This window comes from Periplaneta americana, chromosome 15 (assembly GCF_040183065.1).
Source record: "Periplaneta americana isolate PAMFEO1 chromosome 15, P.americana_PAMFEO1_priV1, whole genome shotgun sequence".
Taxonomy (NCBI): Eukaryota; Metazoa; Arthropoda; class Insecta; order Blattodea; family Blattidae; genus Periplaneta; species Periplaneta americana.
Window position 1 is genome coordinate 153,245,470 of NC_091131.1, and position 19,904 is coordinate 153,265,373.

A 19,904-nucleotide genomic window follows, 5' to 3' on the forward strand; every position below is an offset into this window, starting at 1 on the left:
CTACTAATGATAATAGCGTTAGGTTAGTAAACTTTGTCACATCAAATAATTTAGTTGTATAAAGTACATTTCCCCATAAGGATATACATCAATATACTTGGACTTCTCCAGATGGATTGACACACAACCAGATAGATCACATCTTGATAGATAAACGAAGACATGCTAGTATAGTAGACATTCGAATCTTCAGGGGGACAGACTGTAATTCTGACCATTTTTTGATAATTAGAGAATTAAGAGAAAGACTCAGTAGCCAAACGAGTAGAGCAACAAGTTAACATTAGGAGATTCAATATTCCGAAATTAAAGGACGAGGAAACTAAGCAACATTATCAGGTCGAAATTTCAAATATGTTTGCCCTTTAGGAAGTCCCGACGAAGTTGAGGAAGAATTAGATGTTAATGGCGTGTGGGGAAAATATCAGGGACATTATCAAAATTGCAGCTGTGCAGAGCATAGGTTATTGTGAAACTAAGAAAAAGAAACCGTGATTAGATGAAGATTGTTCCAAGGTAGTGGAAAGAAGGAAACAGGCAAAATCGAAATTCTTACAGGATCCAGTTGAGGCGAATAAAGATATTTATTTCAATGAAAGACGGGAAGCAAGTCGTACATTTTTTAATAAAAAGAGAGATTAAATGAAGGAAAAACGGAATGAGGTAGAAACAAGTAGTAAGAATAAAAACATTGGAGATTTATATAAGGGCATAAAGGAATTTAAGAATGAATATCATGCAAGGGTAAACGTGATCAAGGATGAGAATGATGACTTGCTTGCAGACTCTCATTCAATCCTGAACAGATGGAAAAAAAAAAAAAAACTATTTTGGGCAACTATTAAGTGTACATAGGCCAAATAGAAATGATCGGGACGAAATTCAAATACAAACTGCTGAGCCATTTATACTCGAACCATACTTTCTGAAGTCGAAACTGCAATAGAAAATCTGAAAAATTACAAGTCTCCAGGTCTGGATCAAATTCCAGCAGAATTAATAGGCCTACAAGAGGGTGGAAGCGTATTATCTAGCGAAATTTATAAGCTTGTACTTAATATTTGAGAAAAGGAAATTGTACCAGATCAATGGAAGGATTTCATAATTGTACCTATTGTGACAGCGACGTGAGATTCGAACTCACGACCAGCGTCCCGCAAGAAAGCAGATCGCACAGGCTCCACGGAACATTGAGTGACGTCGCGCGGTGGAGAGAAGAGAGAGGGTGTATTACGTCAACGCGACGAGTCTGCGCGCGCAGCTGCTATTTAACGCAGTGAATGTGGAACGACCTTCCCGAATATTCCAGAAGTCTGTCGATGTAGAGATATCGAGATAATTCTCTACACACCTGTAGAAGGTTCTCGCAACTATGATTTTGCTATAAAAGAGCAGTTTTCAGAGTTTTCAGTTATTCAGTCAGTGAGAAAGCCAGAGCAAGCAAGCCAGCCGGAGTTCGACTCGAGTGTGCGTCCGCATCTGCGTCAGCATCCGAAGGCCTGAGTTCGAGTGCAGTGGACCGCAGTTGGAGGGACCTGAGTTCGAGTGCAGTGGACCGCAGTTGGAGGGACCCGAGTTCGAGTACAGTGAACTGTCTCTGAAGGTCTGTGGTTCGAGATACTGTGAACTCGAGTGACTGAGATAGAAGAACTGTGAACTGAGAACTGATAGTTCTGATTTGTAAATAGTGCTTTGTAAATATTAGTTAAGATTAACAGTTAATTGTTGTTCGTACTAGTCCAAGTAAATTGTCATTGTCGTCGGTGGAGTGCTATAACGAATACTGTGTTGAGTGAAAATCCAATTGTTGACGAGAGCGTTTAAGGCGAATTGTAGAAAGGAATTATTGTTGTGGCGAATAAATTACATTGTTGTTACTAATAAAATTCACACTATGTTTAAAAAGAGGGACAAGACTAACTGTAGTAACTTTCGAGGAATATCACCTTTGTTGAGTCGTACAAGATTTTGTCCAATATTCTTTTGAGAAGATTAACTCCATGTGTAGATGAAATTATTGGGGATCATCAGTGTGGTTTTAGGCGTAATAGATCAATTATTGATCACATATTTTGTATTCGACAGATAATGGAGAAAAAATGGGAGTGTAAGGGTACAGTACATCAGTTATTCATAGATTTTAAAAAGTTATATGACTCGGTTAAGAGAGAGTTCTATATGATATTCTTATTGAATTTGGTATTCCCAAGAAACTAGTTCGATTAATTAAAATGTGTCTCAGTGAAACTTACAGCAGAGTCCGTATAGGCCAGTTTCTATCTGATGCTTTTCCAACTCACTGCGGGCTAAAGCAAGGAGATGCACTGTGCCATGAGGAAAGTCCAGGATAATAGAGAGGGTTTGGAAATGTTATGTTTTATTTAACGACGCTCGCAACTGCAGAGGTTATATCAGCGTCGCCGGATGTGCCGGAATTTTGTCCCGCAGGAGTTCTTTTACATGCCAGTAAATCTACTATGCCAGTAAATCTACTGGCATGAGCCTGTCGCATTTAAAGACACTTAAATGCCATCGATCTGGCCCGGGATCGAACCCGCAACCTTGGGCATAGAAGGCCAGCGCTATACCAACTTGCCAACCAGGTCGACGAGGGTTTGGATTTAAACGGGTTACATGAGCTGCTTATTTATGCGGATGACGAGATTATGTTAGGAGAAAATCCAGAAACGATTAGGGAAAACACGGAAATTTAACTTGAAGCAAGTAAAACGATAGATTTGGAAGTAAATCCCGAAAAAAAAAAAACAAACGAAGTATATGATTATGTCTCGTGACGAGAATATTGTACGAAATGGAAATATAAAAATTGGGAATTTATAAGAATTCAAATATCTTGGAGCAACAATAACAAATAGAAATGATACTCAGGAGGAAATTAAACGCAGAATAAATATGTGAAATGCGTGTTGTTATTCGGTTGAGAAGCTTTTATCATCCAGTCTGCTCTCAAAAAACCTGAAAGTTAGATTTATAAAACAATTATATTACCGGTTGTTCTGTATGGTTGTGAAACTTAGACTCTCACTTTGAGAGGGGAACAGAGGTTAATGGTGTTGGAGAATAAGGTGCTTAGGAAAATATTTGAGGCTAAGAGGGATGAAGTTTCAGTAGAATGGAGAAAGTTACATAACTCAGAACTGCATGCGTTTTATTCTTCACCTGATATAATTGGGAACATTAAATCCAGACGTTTGAGATGGGCAGGGCATGTAGCACGTATGGGCGGATCCAGAAATGTATATAGATGTTAGTTGAGACGTAGATGGGAGGATAATATTTAAACGGATGTGGGGGAGGTGGGATATGATGATAGAGACTGGATTAATCTTGCTCAGGATAGGGAGCGATGGCGGGCGTATGCGAGGGCGGAAATGAACCTCCGGGTTCCTTAAAAGCCTTTACTTAGTAAGGCTGCGATAAAATCCCGCCTCTCACATTTAATGAAATACATAGCCTATAAATTTTGTAAATTGGTAATATTTATATTATGGCTCGTCCAAAATGTCCTGGAATGCTCTACGTCTTGCTCCTCGCTCGGCGAAGGTATTTACCACATCCTCGTAGTCCAGTGCCCTTGTAATATCACTTTCAATTTGAGGAACTGTCGAGTTGCTAAACCTTTCTTCTGTCTATAGTAGTTTTTCAACGTTTTGAGAGCGGAAAACGATCGTTCAGGTGAGCAGTTTTTTGCCATCTTACTAACTTACTTACTTACGGCTTTTAAGGAACCCGCAGGTTCATTTCCGCCCTCACATAAGCTCGCCATAGATCTCTATCCTGTGCAAGATTAATCCAGTCTCTACCATGATATCCCACCTCCCTCAAATCCATTTGAATATTATCCTCCCATCTATGTCTCGGCCTCCCAACTAACACTCCATATGCATTTCTGGATACGCCCATACGTGCTGCATGCCCTGCCCATCACAAACGTGTGGATTTAATGTTCATAATTTGCTTCCTAGTTTGTTGCCATCTACACAGACAAATCGTAACAGCAGTGTCCAGGTTAGTTGTTATAGTTTTATTCGCTATCACTGGGAACTCCTTGAAACTAATTAATAACAAAGATTTATAACTTTTCTGTAATTTAAAATCGGTGGAAGTGATGTTGAAGTAAAGAAAGTTTCAGACAGCTGTTAGCAAGGATGTCACCACAAACAACACACTTCGGTCCTGAACACTCCTTGTCACCTATATAGGAAATTCAAATCTGATTTCTTATCATCGTACTTTCTTCACTTTACACATGGTTGACCTTTGTCGGATTGACACACATCACTAGATGGGCTAGTCGCAGCACTCACTCCCGATTTATGTTTCCATTTCAAATTTCCACGTTTCAAACAATTATCCATCTTACATGTGAAATAAAACGATTTTGATACCGATATGTAACTGCATATGCCAACCAAGCTAAGTAGCTTATTATTGAAGCTACAAAACTCTACAATTGTGATTGGTTGTTACATTTGAAATTATTACTTATTTACTTACTAGTGTTGCCATATTTAGCGATAAGTCGCTAAATCTAGGGAATTTTGAATCAGTCTCGACGACAAATTTTGTAAAATACGATTAGCGACTTTTCTGTGGATTTTTATATTTTTCCACTTTTTCCTTTCTTTTAAGTTAAAACATTCAACTGAAGTCGTGCACCTCTTAGTTTTAGAAGAGGCATGGGTGCATGTTGAGTAGTCTAATGATTAATACGTGAAAGCCTGATCTCATATATTTGTGATCAGTGATCAGGGTTGAAAGATACTGATTCAGTGATTCTCATGGGTTAGGTCTGTCTTTCAATGCTACTGCTCCAACACCCATAAACGGTGGCAACTTTGATTGTCACGTGACAAGTCGCGCGCTGCAGCTAATGTAATCTTGGTTATTCCTCGCAACGTGGAGATTTTCCACTCCGAACCGACCCGAGGCAATTGAGTTTTGGAATTTTGTGCCGACAGTTCGTGTGAAGCAAATAAGACTGTAGTTTTTGCTAATTTTAATATATTTAATATATATTTTAAAAGTGTTACAATTTGCCAGAAAATGTAGTATCAATGATTGAATCAAGTGGAGTGTATTCTTATTTTTATATAGTGATATTTATTATTAATTTTTAGCGACATTTCTGGGGATTTTTTAAACAAACTTTGAAGAGATTTAGCTACTTTTTCTGAAAAGTTAGCGAGATTGTAGGGCGACATGTTGGCAACAGTGTTAACTGCTTTTAATGAACCCGGAAGTTCATTGCCATGTCCATTGTGCTACCTGATTCCTTCAGGGCGCAACTATGCCATGTCCATTGTGCTACCTGATTCCTTCAGGGCGCAACTATGCCATGTCCATTCTGCTACCTGATTTCTTCAGGGCGCAACTATGCCATGTCCATTGTGCTACCTGATTCCTTCAGGGCGCAACTATGCCATGTCCATTCTGCTACCTGATTTCTTCAGGGCGCAACTATGCCATGTCCATTGTGCTACCTGATTCCTTCAGGGCGCAACTATGCCATGTCCATTCTGCTACCTGATTCCTTCAGGGCGCAACTATGCCATGTCCATTGTGCTACCTGATTTCTTCAGGGCGCAACTATGCCATGTCCATTCTGCTACCTGATTTCTTCAGGGCGCAACTATGCCATGCCTTGGCCTCCCAAGCGACCGCGGTGCACAACTATGCCATACCAGTATTTGCAACTAAAATTCACAAATAATATAAAACACTAAATAATGACCTCTGAATAACCAACAATCACAATCTTTTGAAAGTGAACTGATAAACTAGAGCCACAGAAAGCTGAGCTTTGATTGTTTCATAAGTAACTAATGGGCAAAATCAGGTGCATGTGGTCGAAATAATTGAATCCAAGCAATTTCATTACTCGGATCATTAACCCCTTCCAACTGTGAACCTCGACTACCTATTTTGACAGAGGACAACTTGTCCGCAATACAACATACTCTGTGAAAATACAAATTACCGCCTAAGCCGCGTTTTCAAAAAGAAAAACCATCAAGGAGGGATCTATGCGTAACTGCTTTTAGCTTTCTAACACAAGAAGACAAGAACGTCAGTTTACACTAATGACCTGCCAGTCATACCTTGAGTCTGTTGCACCAAGATTTTGTGCTGCACAAACTTCACAAGGCATTTATGTTTCCTTCACCACACGATAATTTCAATCGGTTCAGTTAATCGGATTTTAAAATTAATCGGTTGATCGATAAGATTAATCTATTCCAGGCATGACAGAAATCAGACACTGAAAGTGCAGTGTATGTGCGCGGAACGCCGGTCTGTGCAGATTGCGTCATTCACGTGTTGCTCTTACCAGTTCTTAGCGGGAGGGATGTACAAGAATCTATTCTGCGCTTCTAGTGTTCACTTAAATTGACATTTGGACATTATAAACATACTTAGCAGAAGGAAAAAACACAATTATTGTCAGTGTCTATAATTGACAATAATTGTAACACAAGAAACAATAGACTTACTCAGTTACAATTCACAATGCAGTCGTTTGTAAAGAATCATTTATTTACATGAATTGTATACAGTATATGAAGAAAATATAAATATTGCAGTAATTTCGAAACAACAAAAAACGAACACAGTATTTCATTTTACATAGTAGGTACTGATTATTTCAAAGTAATACTCTTTCATTGTTCCTCAAGCATTATTGGGACCAATGGTGCACAAATGTTAAAGAAAATATTTTACTCCCAATTACATGCAATAGGACATTGTGAGGCTTTTACATTGGAGTCATTTCCTTGCTGTATATTAATATAAATGCACATTATTATTAATAAATTGGATAAATTAAGCTTGAATTTAAATTTATATATAGTTTATTTGGAAAACTTTGAGAGTAAGTATCAGCAACTGAATTGAGTTAGAAGAGTACTTCACAAGCTGTGAAGCGAGGACATTTTTTTTATATCAGGTTTAAAGATTTATTAACGTAAGTATATTAAGATAATATAACGTGAGATGGAAAATTCGCCATTATGTATTATTTTTCCAGAAAAATTTTCCGCCTTACAAATAGTTGCGTTCTTCCTTCCCTTACAACCTCAAGACCCTCACATGTATTCTTCACTCAATATTCTCATCACTTATCAGATTATCAAATAAAAGTTGTAAGTCGTCTAACCTTGATGGCTGTGTTAGTACAGACTCCAAAAGAACATCATTGTTATGTTTGTCTTGCCGTGAGAGTACTAATTAAGAAATAAGAATTGGCGAATATCATATTTTGAGAACTTTACTAATCTGATTTAAATTCTCACATCACTATTACCTCGACATGGGCTGATGAAAGCCTTTCATTTTAAAATAATTACTGTTGGCTGAGGAAAACATCATAACAGTTATGTTATATGATTCGTGATTTCTCTTCTTCGTTATATCTGTGGACTCCTCACTTTATTTTCATAACGCATTCACAATCACAGCTCAATGAGCACCCGTACTGATCTGTGTTACTGAAACCAAATCTGTTCTGCTACTGCAGGTAATGTACAGCCCTGTCGCGTTTCCTTCCAAGCCGATTCACTCCCTCCAGGTAGGGGAATAGGAACTGCACATCGCACAGAGACAACTGCACAATGTGCAGGGTTTTGACATGCCTGATCTATTCCATCGACAGCTCTAGTAAATGTTAGATGTTAAATGTTAACAGCTGTTTTTTTACGGTGACGGATTGTAAACCCTTCGCCCAACCCTCAAGCTGGAGGTCCTCCTTTATCGGCTGTCCACGATTTCTTATTCAATATATTTGCAGCTGCGCTCTGTATCTGGAGGCCGTCTCCTCTGTCCGCAACCTGAGGACGCGCCATGGCGTGGTGGTAGGGACCCACAATGTGCACCTAGTTATACATGGTACTGTTATTTGGAACGTAGTATTTAGTTTCAAGGAACTGGAACTGTTAAGAACAAATACAACTTTTCCCATCTCTAATGTGAGTCTCCCAACTGGACAGTGTGCCCAACTCTAGCAACACTAAATCCGCTGGAGTTGCCAAAATTCCGCTACATTCCAGTACGCTTTTGAGTACTGAAGAAATACGGAGGAATCAGAAATGTTCAACATGCTAGACTAGAGTATTTTAGCTCGTTGGAAATATGTTAAGAGATAGCAGAAGTAGGTTTTATTGTATTTCCTGACGTAATTTATATGTTTGAAAAGTAAAGCAGTGAATTATATAATTTTATTTAAAATTAATTAACAAATACTTAAACGTTGATGAGATGAGTATTTTGTAAACATAAATATAAGTAATAATATTATTTTATTGAAACATGTTGATTTTGTAAAGACAAGATGCTTCAAATTTTAATTTAATATTATTATATTATAAGGTAAGTTGGGGTAGTGCATCCCCTAAATATGAAAGTTCAACTTTAGTGCTTAGTAACGCCAGAGTCCTTTGTAATTTTAAAATAAGATTTTATTGGTATATTAAATTAAGTGGTTAGTTAGTTTTGTGTATTTTCATGTTGTCAGTTGCGTAAATTATCGAAGCATGTTTTATGAAACAAATAAATACCATTATAATGTCGAGGGTATGCAGTTACCCCGTGATTTGGGGCAAGAGCATCTCCAGGCTGTAACTTTCCGTAGCAATGGATAGAACGTAATAAAGAGGCAAGTGCGTATTCTCTGTTCTTTGAGCTACAAATGCACGTTTCAGATTTTATTTTATTCATTTTTTCTGGTAAGTTATCTATTTCGGCAATAAACGGTGTTCAGGGAGTGAGAATACAGTAGTATGAAAAAACCGTTAACAGAAGTGAATACATTAACAAACAGTGACCTTATGTTTATTAATACATTATACAATGTTGGCTAACTTAAAACTTACAGTCTTAATCAGATTTCGAAATGAAAATTTCTGCAGCATTAGTACTGTGCTCCAACCACGAGAAAGTCTCCGCCGGATGAGAGGAAGGGGAGTAATGCTGCGAATGAATGTTGATGTCATAAGGTCACACACGTGGGTACTCTTATCTCTATTGGCTAGCTCTCATAGCACAAACCATAACATTGATACTACCCTAGTTACAAAATTAGATCACAGTTAATCTCCTGATCTTTTAATCTCTTCATACAGGAAATAACATATGCAGGAGAGCGCATGGTTTTTAAACTGGCGTTATAACGGTAATATTATTTATCTACTTCGTTCCAATAGATGAGGCAATAGTAAGCACATTCCTTTCACGGTTGATCTCCTGGTTGGAGAACAGTACTCAAACCTTCATACAAATAGCGTAAACACAATAATAGTAATACAGACTCTCAAAAATTATTAACCATATACACGTCATATAGTCCCGACGCTGTTATTTCCGGCGTGACTCCGCCTCTTTGCTTAAGTCTTAGAAAGTGAAGGCTCTATAAAGTCTAGGTAGGTAGTATCGTTCGCCATTTTTGTTCTTACGTTGCCGAGCTACCATACGAGGAATCTATTTGCCACAACAATAAACATTATCATGTCGTAGCTCCTATGATAATAAATCAAACGCAGTGTAATTCAGCATATAATTGAGCGGCATATAACGTCTTCGTGTGCTTTCTGCGAACGCCAACGAAAGAGCTAAAATGGCGGGCGATTATATTAAGTATTTATCGAGCCTTAAGGAATGAATCGGCGAATCACAAGACGCACACGTTTAAATGTAGCCAACTTGCAACGCGATTGGCTACCGGAAATTAGAGCACGGGACTATAGTTGCCCGTTGAATTTTAAATAAGAAAATCAACGTTGAAATAACATCAATTTACTCTTGTTAGGTTTATAAAAGTTACACTGTTTTACAAATTTAAGCTTTTAACATGAATTATTGTTAAATTCCGCTACATTTCGGAAAGATTTTTATTATCGCCACTACGTCTCCCGCAGCGCTACAGTTGGGCACACAGCAACTGGGTGGGTTTGTTGCAAGGCATCGACTTCCCGGAAAATTGTAGGAATGCACTGAGTAATGCGTGAACTGGCGGTAGATAACCTCTCCGTGTTGATACTGTTATCAGTTGAGTAATAGTATGTACGTAACTACAGTGTCAGACTGTTGCACCCTGCGGTTTACTTTGATTAAAGACATTTAAATTGAATGGAACCAGAGCTTTAATAATTGTCTTCACATTACACGAAGTATTGTGATGCTGCAGAAATTCGATTGCAACATTTTCACGGTAGTGGTGTGCTATGTTGTTCTTTGCCCGGAACTGTTCCGGAAAATACTATGTTCCAAATAACAATTGCAAACTATATAATAATATGGAAACGTCGTGCACAACTTCCATATAATTTCTAAAATATAGTTATTATAGGCCTACATTTTAATGGCTAATGAGTGTTTTCCTTGCACAAATGTTCACTTTTGTGCATGACAAAGGCTCAGAGAAAAACATATTTAATATGGTCTCTTTTTTAATATTGTAAGCTGTACCTATATCTTCAGGAATTAGTCGCATGGCTTGGGATAGGTATAAGTATTGAATAACATGTTTTGATTTTTCAAAATACCCGTTTACATTTGTGAAACAAAAATAATAGTCTGTGAAATAATAATTTTGTTCGTGCCATACCGTCGGTACCATAAATGGCATAGATGATCGAGAACCCTGTAGCCACTTACATCAGTTAATTGCACATGGACCACAACACAAATGAGGAGCAAAGGGCTTGTATTGATCTATCCTGCAGTCAAAATACTATTCGTGGGCCTTTTTATGTAAAGAAGTAAGATTATGCCTTTGGCTTTTCACTTATATTCCGCACATATGTAACAATATATCGAGAACATTTATACATTTTCGAGATATTTCCCAAAGAAGTTTCTGACGGAATATCACCCGATTCAACTCTCTTTATTAAAAAATGAATTAAAACTTACCAGGTGATAGCACAAGAAAAATTGAAAATAATATGTTTATCTGAAGATAGATGAACAGAGAGAATGAAAGGGTCCATAGAGAGGGAATTTTGCCTATTGCATATGAATTGTAATTTATTTCCATAACAAAAAATAAAATCGAAATCCTGAGCAAACGGTACGTGATCGAGAAAAATTAAAATCTTGTTTGAATTAACCGTACAAAAATTGGTCATAAACACATGTTTTTATGCAGAGGGCAAAAAATGTGTTGTACAATGTTATTGTTCTTTCTCTGACACATATTGTTAAGTGAGATGTACTGCCTGGTAATACGGAATTAAAATTTGGAGTGAGTCTAGATTGGAGTCCACCTAAGTCATATATAGGCAACAATTTCGCACGACGCGACGTCCACAAGCAGCATAGATACAGGAGCTCTTGTTTACCGCACATGCGCAGTATATTGTATTATCGCCGCGGCCTCATGCTTAACATGCCGGCATCATACAATAACGTGCGGTGTACTTTTAAAAGATAATTTTTCCGACCGATTGTTGCTCTGTAGGTTTCACTCTAAGCGTCATGTTGTCACGTCTACTTCTCGATAAGAATAAGCACTAGTTTGTTATATTGTTAAATGGCTATTATTATTATTATTATTATTATTATTATTATTATTATTATTATTATTATTATTGTTGTTGTTGTTGTTGTTGTTGTTGTTGTTTCATATACGAGTACGTTGACATTCTTAACTCTTAATAATAACTCTTTAATAATAATTTTTAATCACATAGGGGAGACTATTGTACCTTTAAACACTTTTCACATATTATTTTTTTCTAATTTTAGGAAATGAAATTGTTTAAATGAAAAAATGCTTGAAATAATTATTGAAGATTCCTTTACAACTTCCTGTATGTATTTTCCTGTTTTACAGATATATTAAGGAGGAAAAAATAAAATGAAGGGATATTTAATGTGTTCAGAGGTACCACAGGTTCATGTACCTTGGAACATACCCTCTTGTAAGTTGGAACACATGGAATATAGGTGGGAATGTAGCTGTAGAACTAACAATCATATTTAAAATGTATTTGCCACCATAAACCAGAGCAGGCTTCTCTGATTGAGATTTTATTTGCTGGAGGAACAGTAAGTGCTTCAACAGCTTTCTTCAAGGCATCCGGATAAATTGGGGGTCTCTTAACTCCAGACTTACTTCGTGGCATGATCTTAAAATAAAAGAAAAACAAAAACCGATAGTACCATGTACCTTGAAACATGTTCCACGATACAAGATGTTTTGTGTTCGAAGGTACAAGAGGGTGCACGTTTAAACAAATGTGGCTCCCAAAACTAGAGATTCGAATAAATTTGGAAATTAAAATATGTTATTACTCACCAGATGATAGGAAACTCACTGTACTTGAAATAGATTAACAAATACAATCTAGTTTGGTTAGAAAACATATATCAATGAACGAAATGTTTACTTTTGATACTAAAAAAATTATTTTGTCCACAGAACTCACACTTTGCAATAAATCAAACCGAAACTACGACAAGAGCTACTTAGTGGCTTTCTCTACAATCTACTTCAGTTTGAGTCCTCTAGGTAACAGCAAAAATTAAAAAACAAAAAATGTTCAAAGGTACACATTGCTAAAGGTACAAGTCTCACCTACCTTAATGTTCGTCCTCAGCACAAGACATTGCAACCTCGGTTTTAGTCCACGTGGATTAGACAAGTAGGTGTCATTTAATAATGGAAGCAGCTTATTGGTTGCAACATTGAAATTGAGGCGAGTGTTTGGAGCGGTGACATTGGAAATTGAAAACAATAATAAAATTAAATTTCAAAGACCTGCCGAATGTTACGCACGAGGCCGCTCAAAGACCTGCCGAATGTTAACCATGAGAGGGCGGCGATAATAAGAGAAACTACAATAAGGAAGCTCCAAATTTTATTTCGTATCTGAACGTATCAGCCAGAACCTCAATCACAGGTATATTCAGTTTTATTCATGACTATTTTAACTGGCATTATAACACACCCTTTTACCGATATTTCTCGTCTCACTGCCAGCACATTATCAATACAACTGAACACGAACAAAACGTGGTCAAGGTCATCTATAATCCGCAGGTACAGGAAATTCTCAAAATTCCTTTCAAGGGTCTCGTGTATTGTGTCGTGCAGTTCAGGGTTACGCTATTAGCGACAAAATGGATTTTTCGTGAGAGTAACAGTAGCACAGAAATCAGACTGGAGCCTGTCGCATGGACATCGGGTTTAAGATCCTCAACTTACGGTATTTTCCAGTGCAGCAGGTAGCAGTGCTAAATCGACCATTAAAAGTAAATGAAATTCCTCTCAATGTGAAACGTTCTTGAAAAAAAAAAAAAAAATATTACCGGCAAATGCGGGAAATATTCGAGGATATATTATAATTTTAAAAGTTTAATGGTAAAAACTCAGGTGCGTGAATTATGCGAGTAAATATCGTGCGTATTTTTTTGTCAACAGTAATCTCACTAGAGTTTTTGATTTACCTAGAGAAAATCAATTGGGATTTAATTGACTATTACACGATTAGAAGAAAGTATATAAAGATTAGAAGTAACGAAGTACTCCAGTACAATAAAATATTGATTTACTTACGAAAATACAACTGTTTCAAATGTATTATTGTACCATCTCAACATTACAAATATTACGCTAGATGCATGCTAGATGGCAGTGGTGTATTGTATTGTATTGTATTGTATTGTATTGTATTGTATTGTATTGTATTGTATTTATTAACATTCCATGGTATTCATACATTGCTTACAGCTAGAATATGGAACAAGTTAAAAAACTTAATACTATTATAAAGTCTTACTTTATAGTCACAGTCTAGGTGAAATATATACAGACGAGATTTACAGTATAGTCTACTAGTACAAAACAAAGTTTTAGTATCAATTTCATGAAGTGTTATTGAATGTCATGAATTCACCTACAGAATAGAAGGCGTGAGAAATTAGGTACTTCTTTAATTTGGCCCTAAATAATCTTATGTTTTGAGTTTCATTTTTTATATCGATAGGGAGGCTATTAAAAATTTTTACTGCCATATAACGCACTCTTTTTTGATAGCAGGATAGACTTGCCGATGGAGTATGAAAGTCATTTTTTGACGTGTATTTATGCTATGAACTGTTGAAGTTTTCACGATTACATACGAGGAAGATTATTAATGAAAAGATATACTGACAAGCCATGGGCATTATTTGTAGTTTTTTTTTAAATAGTTCTACACGATTCCCTAGATTTGGCACCTACTATTATTCTAATTACTCTTTTTTGTAATAGAAATATATTGTTACTATCTGTGGAATTTCCCCAGAATATTATTCCAAAACTCATTAATGAGTGGAAGTATGCAAAATATATTGTTTTTAAGGTATTGATATTTACTATCTTTTGCATAGATCTAATAGCAAAACAAGCTGAATTTAATTGGGGGGTAATTTCTTCAATATGATTTTTCCAATTTAAAACATTATCGATTTTTAAGACGGTTACTGGACAAGAAGTCTTTGTTGATTCAATTTCATTTTTATTAAAACAGTTGCATTCCACTTCATTTATCCGGATCCCAGTAATCAACGTCACTTTACAGATGATTTTCAATAAACCTTAGTATTAAACAATCTCTGATACGTGACTATCCATAATATCATATAGCAGAAGCTATAACATAACCTAAATAATATAATCAATGTTAGAAAAGTTTTAATTAGGGATGATGAAATAAACAAGAAAAGTTTTAATTAACGATGATGGCATAAAAAATAAACATGAATAATTTTAAAAGAAACAATCATTGAAAGTACAATTTTCAAATTTGAATGTTTTAGTGATTGGTGTTAGTGGTTTATATTAGACATGTGCTTAAAAGAAGTGGAACTCGTTGATGTATATTATTTATTCCTCAACTTATTCAGGATTTCCGAATGGTGCTCTTCATTTGTTTGTAAATAGGATTTCAGGGAGGATGATAGGTTTGACCAGTGATCTTTATTAATTCTTGTTCTTGAATGCCAATGCAAGTCATACAGTATTTGGAACTGCTGTGCATCGACTGGAGTGGTTTGTAAATTTCTGTGTTTTTTTGACGTCCTGATCAGCGCAGTTTGAAATGTTGGCAAACAAAGAAACAAATGCTAGGGACGCGATAAAATTAAACAAATGCTAGGGACGCGATAAATTGTGCGATAAGCAGCCATGATTGGTTGTAATACTGTAATACGTCCTTTCGTACCGTCTTATTGGTCAAAAGTAGTATGACGTAGTAAAAGTGTAATAGTCAACACTAATCTCACTAGAGGTTTTGATTTATCTAGAGAAAATCAAAACTCGAGTGGGATTTAATTGACTATTACACGATTAGAAGAAAGTATATAAAGATTAGAAGTAACGAATTACTCCAATACAATAAAATATTAATTGGCTTACGAAAATACAAAACTGTCTTCAAATTTGTACCATCTCAACATTGTAAATATTGCGCTAATAGATGGCAGTAGTGAGTTATGAATAGCTGTTTTGTTATCAGCTGTGCCAACTATGGAATCTTCATTGAACTCTGTGGACGGTTACTGGTCAAGAAGGCTTTGTTGATTCAGTTTCATTTTTATTAAAACAGTTGCATTCCGCTTCAATCATCCCGATCCCAGTAATTAACGTCACTTGACAGATGATTTTCAATAAATCTTAGTATTAAACAATCTCTGATACGTGACTATTCATAATATCATATAGCAGAAGCTATAACATAACCTAAATAATATAAACGAGTGTTAGAAAAGTTTTAATTAGGGATGATGAAATAAACCAGAAACATTTTAATTAACGATGATGAAATAAAAATAAACATGAATAATTTTAAAAGAAACAATTATTGAAAGTACAATTTTCAAATTTGAATGTTTCAGTGGTTGGTGGTTCAGTTGATGTTATATTGGACGTGTGCGTAAAAGAAGTGATCTCGGTGATGTACATGGTGTATCCCTCAACTTATTCAGGATTTCCGAATGGTGCTCTTCATTTATTTCAGGGAAGATGCATAGCCATTACCAGTGATCTTTATTAATTCTTGTTCTTGAATGCCAATGCGAGTCATATTTGAAACTGCTGTCCATCGACTGGAGTGGTTTGTAATTTTCTGTTTTTTGACGTCCTGACCAGTGCAGTTTGAAATGTTGGCAAACAAAGAAACAAATGCTAGGGTAGTGATAAAAATAAACAAATGCTAGGGACGCGATAAAATTGCGCGATAAGCAGCCATGATTGGTCGAAAGACGTCCTTTCGTACCGTTTTATTGGTCAAAAGTAGTGTGACGTAGTAAAAGTGTAATAGTCAGTTTAATGTAATTCACACGAATTTATTTATTTATTTATTTATTTATTTATTTATTTATTTATTTATTTATTTATTTATTTACTTATTTATTTATTTAATCCATTCAACAATGTAATTACAGAGTAGATAAAATGAAAATAACAGTAGTAGTACATATAATAATGGTATTTAAACTTAAACAGTTACAATCCAATACTACTCAACAAAAGATATCAAGCAAATATTACATGCAAATCTCGGTAAACAAAAACAAAAGTATTTACAGAATGAAGCAAACTTAGATTATATGAAAGTAATAGAGCCAGTGATGAAATGCAAATAACTAGTCACAGATTAGTAACAATAATACAATAACTGATGAGGGACTAGACCTACGTTGTCAGAATTATGAATGAGTTCGTAATGATAATTGATATGAAATAATTTAAGAAAGAAGACCAAAAATACAATATGCAAACCAGTTAAGACCTATTTGTTAGAAAAATATTTATGGAGTGTTTTGAACGCTATCGCTATTTATTTCTCTCAAGAGTGGTTCTATCCTGAAAGATGTCAATATTGCTCATTTTATTATAGAAGGAACAGATTCTAAGAAGTGGAGAGTACTTACAATAACATGTCCTAGCATAGTTTATATTAAATGCTTTACTGGTCCTACAGTTCTCTCTTGGTAGATGTATTGCTATCCTGGACAGTAGATGACTATTTACAGAACTTGTTAATAACTTATGGAGGCATTTTATATCAATATTATTCCTTCTGTGTTGCAAACTTTCAAAATTAAAGAGAGACAAAAGAGATGAGTACGAGATACTACTTTAATTATTCCAGGAGGGATAGTAACCAAATGATTTAAGAAACAAAAATCTGATGAATCTTTTTTGAACACTCTCAATTTTGTTAATATATTTAATTTGATAGGGGTTCCATACAGTACTGCAATATTCAAGTTTTGATCTAACTAGTGAAACAAATAGAATTTTTAAACTATCTTGAGAGGAGAATTTTGTGGTATGTCTGTAGATAAATCCTAGACGTTTCAGAGACTGAGACAAGTACAAGTATATGGCTGGAAAAATCCATATTATAAGTGAATACTATGCCTAAATCTTTTACCTTGTCAGTCATTTCCAGTAATTCCCCACCCATTGAATTGAGAGAGGAATAAATGTTCTGTTGTAATAACGGATGTTTGTAAAGTTTTGTTTAGTTGTATAAATCAAATGCATAATTTGTTGACTGATGTCTTACTATTGTCGTGTTGGATAGCGCTCATGTAACTTGGCAGTCATAAGGGGGGAGGGGGAAAGGGGGAAGACTGTGCAGGTCTCTCGAGCTGCCCAGCGCAGCAGGTCATGGAAACTAGTATGATTCATACTCGCTTGGTCGTGCGCAGTGAACCTCTACTTTCTTCTTGTTCTTCGGTCAGGGGTTTGAGATTAGTATTGGCGAGCAGTCATTGTGTTTCTTTGAACGTCAGCAGTGCTGGAAAAGCGGTGACAAGCGTCCTCGGGCCAGCATTACTCCCTAGAAACACGAATGTAACTAAAACAGGAGCTATAAAGATCGTGGGATAACACGAATTGAGGTGATTATAATGGAAATGTCGTAAGACGAACGTTAGTTACACGTATTTATCATATTCTTTCTAAAATTATCTTTTGCAAGATTGTTTTTTACGTACGTGAGGAACAGAAAGTGAGTTGTGTCGAAGATACAGTTGCCCCTTCACAAGTAATAATCATTACGACGCCAATATCGTGATAATAAAATGTTATATGCAATTGCATTTTAAAATGAAATTATTCTCCTTTGCTGGAAGTTGACTACAGCGGATGGGAATCCGGTGTGATGTCACGGTGACGCATTGTGATTGTGAGAGTGTGTACTTGGAAAAGTGACGTGTCTACGAACTGTGAGTGGCGCTTGCTGTAAGTAGTGCTCGCTCCCTGTTACAGTTGACTGAGTACGATGGGAGCCCGACAGAGTAAGCGCTCCGTGGACATCACGACGACCCCGAAGAAGGAGGGTGCCGAAGAACAGCAGCAATCCCTGGATGGACGCCTGGGGCACATCGAGGAGGGCAGCGGCGACATCAAGCCGGCCGCGAACGGCGCCCCCTCACATTCCGCCACGGACATACAGGTGAGTTATCCAGCTGTTCGAAGAGTGATACGTCAGCATAAAGGGGGTTGGAGTTTGCAACGAGGAAATGGACAATCGGTTTGCGCTGCAGTAGGTTCGTTTTTCTGCAGCGAGTTTGTGATAGTTTGACAGCTGTTTGAAAACTGTTCCAATTTCAAACTATTGCGTATGATCAGCGATCGGTTTTCAATTAATTTCAAACCATTCCTGCACGAACGCTCATGTACTGGAAAATAATTGGTGAAGGTTACTTATGTCCCTGGCAGTATAGGAAATTGCTAAAATACCTTGGATTTATAGTATTGATTAGTAGAAATTGATATGATATGATCACTAGGAGAGCTGTATGCTCACACAACCCGCCCCAAATACGTACCATATGAAAATCGTCGTGCGTGAATGAAGAATGCGACCATATTTCGTTACTGTGACGTAATTTAAAGCAGAGAATGGAGTGGGTTTCAGTGCCGCCAACATACTAATAATACTACACACCTAATCTAACATCTTACATAATACACACCTAATCTGACCCAATCTGTCACATAATATTACACACTTGTAATAATAATAATAATAATAATAATAATAATAATAGTTTTATTTTCGCTGCCAGAGTTAAGGCCATCAGGCCTTCTCTTCTACTCAACCAGGATCAAATCACATACAGAAAAATACATACCGGTATACAAATATTAACTTAAAAAAATAATAAACATAATTAAGTAAAGAAATTACTTGTAGTAACATTCCTCACGTTTAGTATCATTTCGTTTGCATATATTGCCATCTCTGCTACTCGTGTCGGATGCCATCTAGTGGAAGTGGAGCGTGATGGGAAGAAAATATGGCGACTTTCATAATTAGTTCGTTCAGTGTATGTTTTGTGAAATATTGTTAATGTAGGGTTGTCAACACTCTCTTAATTCCCGGAATCTCCCGATTTCCGTATTTTTCTCCTCTTCGAGCATTTTTCTCCCTTATTTTGCAATGTAAAGCCATTATTCTAAACATTTAATTTTGCCGTGAACGATGACTTCATATGATGAATTTTGTTCTTCAAGAGATGCATTGAAATATGCAGTTTTTCGGAAGTAATACTTGCAGGAAATGAGTTTTAGTGCTCACTTGTTTAAAATCAAACAATATTCACATGGTTTTGAAAAAAAAAATGGCTAGTTTGTTCTACGCTTACCAAGTAGTAATGCTCATACAAAGATGATGTTTTATTTATGAACTTTCTTCGAAACAGGAGTACGACATATCTGCAATTGACTTGAACTATTACTTGAAAGAAGATCTGTCTGAAAATACTCCTAATTTAAGCCTAGTTGTCGAAGTGTAGAATAAAGTTGCTTTTACAGTAGTAACAAATGAATAATTTGCCAATTTTCTATGTGAAATTTTGTCGATTTCTTAATCTCTGTATTTTCT

At 36.2% G+C, this 19,904-nt stretch overlaps 1 protein-coding gene across 4 annotated transcripts in view; it reads left to right on the plus strand.

Moving 5' to 3' along the window:
- LOC138715458 (A-kinase anchor protein 200-like) overlaps positions 1–19,904 on the plus strand; it is a 420,917-nt gene that overhangs the window by 270,890 nt on the left and 130,123 nt on the right. For 3 of the 4 annotated variants that reach the window (XM_069848378.1, XM_069848382.1, XM_069848380.1), the window contains one exon: positions 18,284–18,470. In XM_069848378.1, coding sequence (XP_069704479.1) covers positions 18,297–18,470 — 174 coding nt within the window. In that variant the 5' untranslated portion in view covers positions 18,284–18,296. Of the gene's footprint in view, positions 1–17,717; positions 17,914–18,283; positions 18,471–19,904 lie in introns of those variants that run through there. The other variant, XM_069848381.1, reaches the window with a different exon arrangement.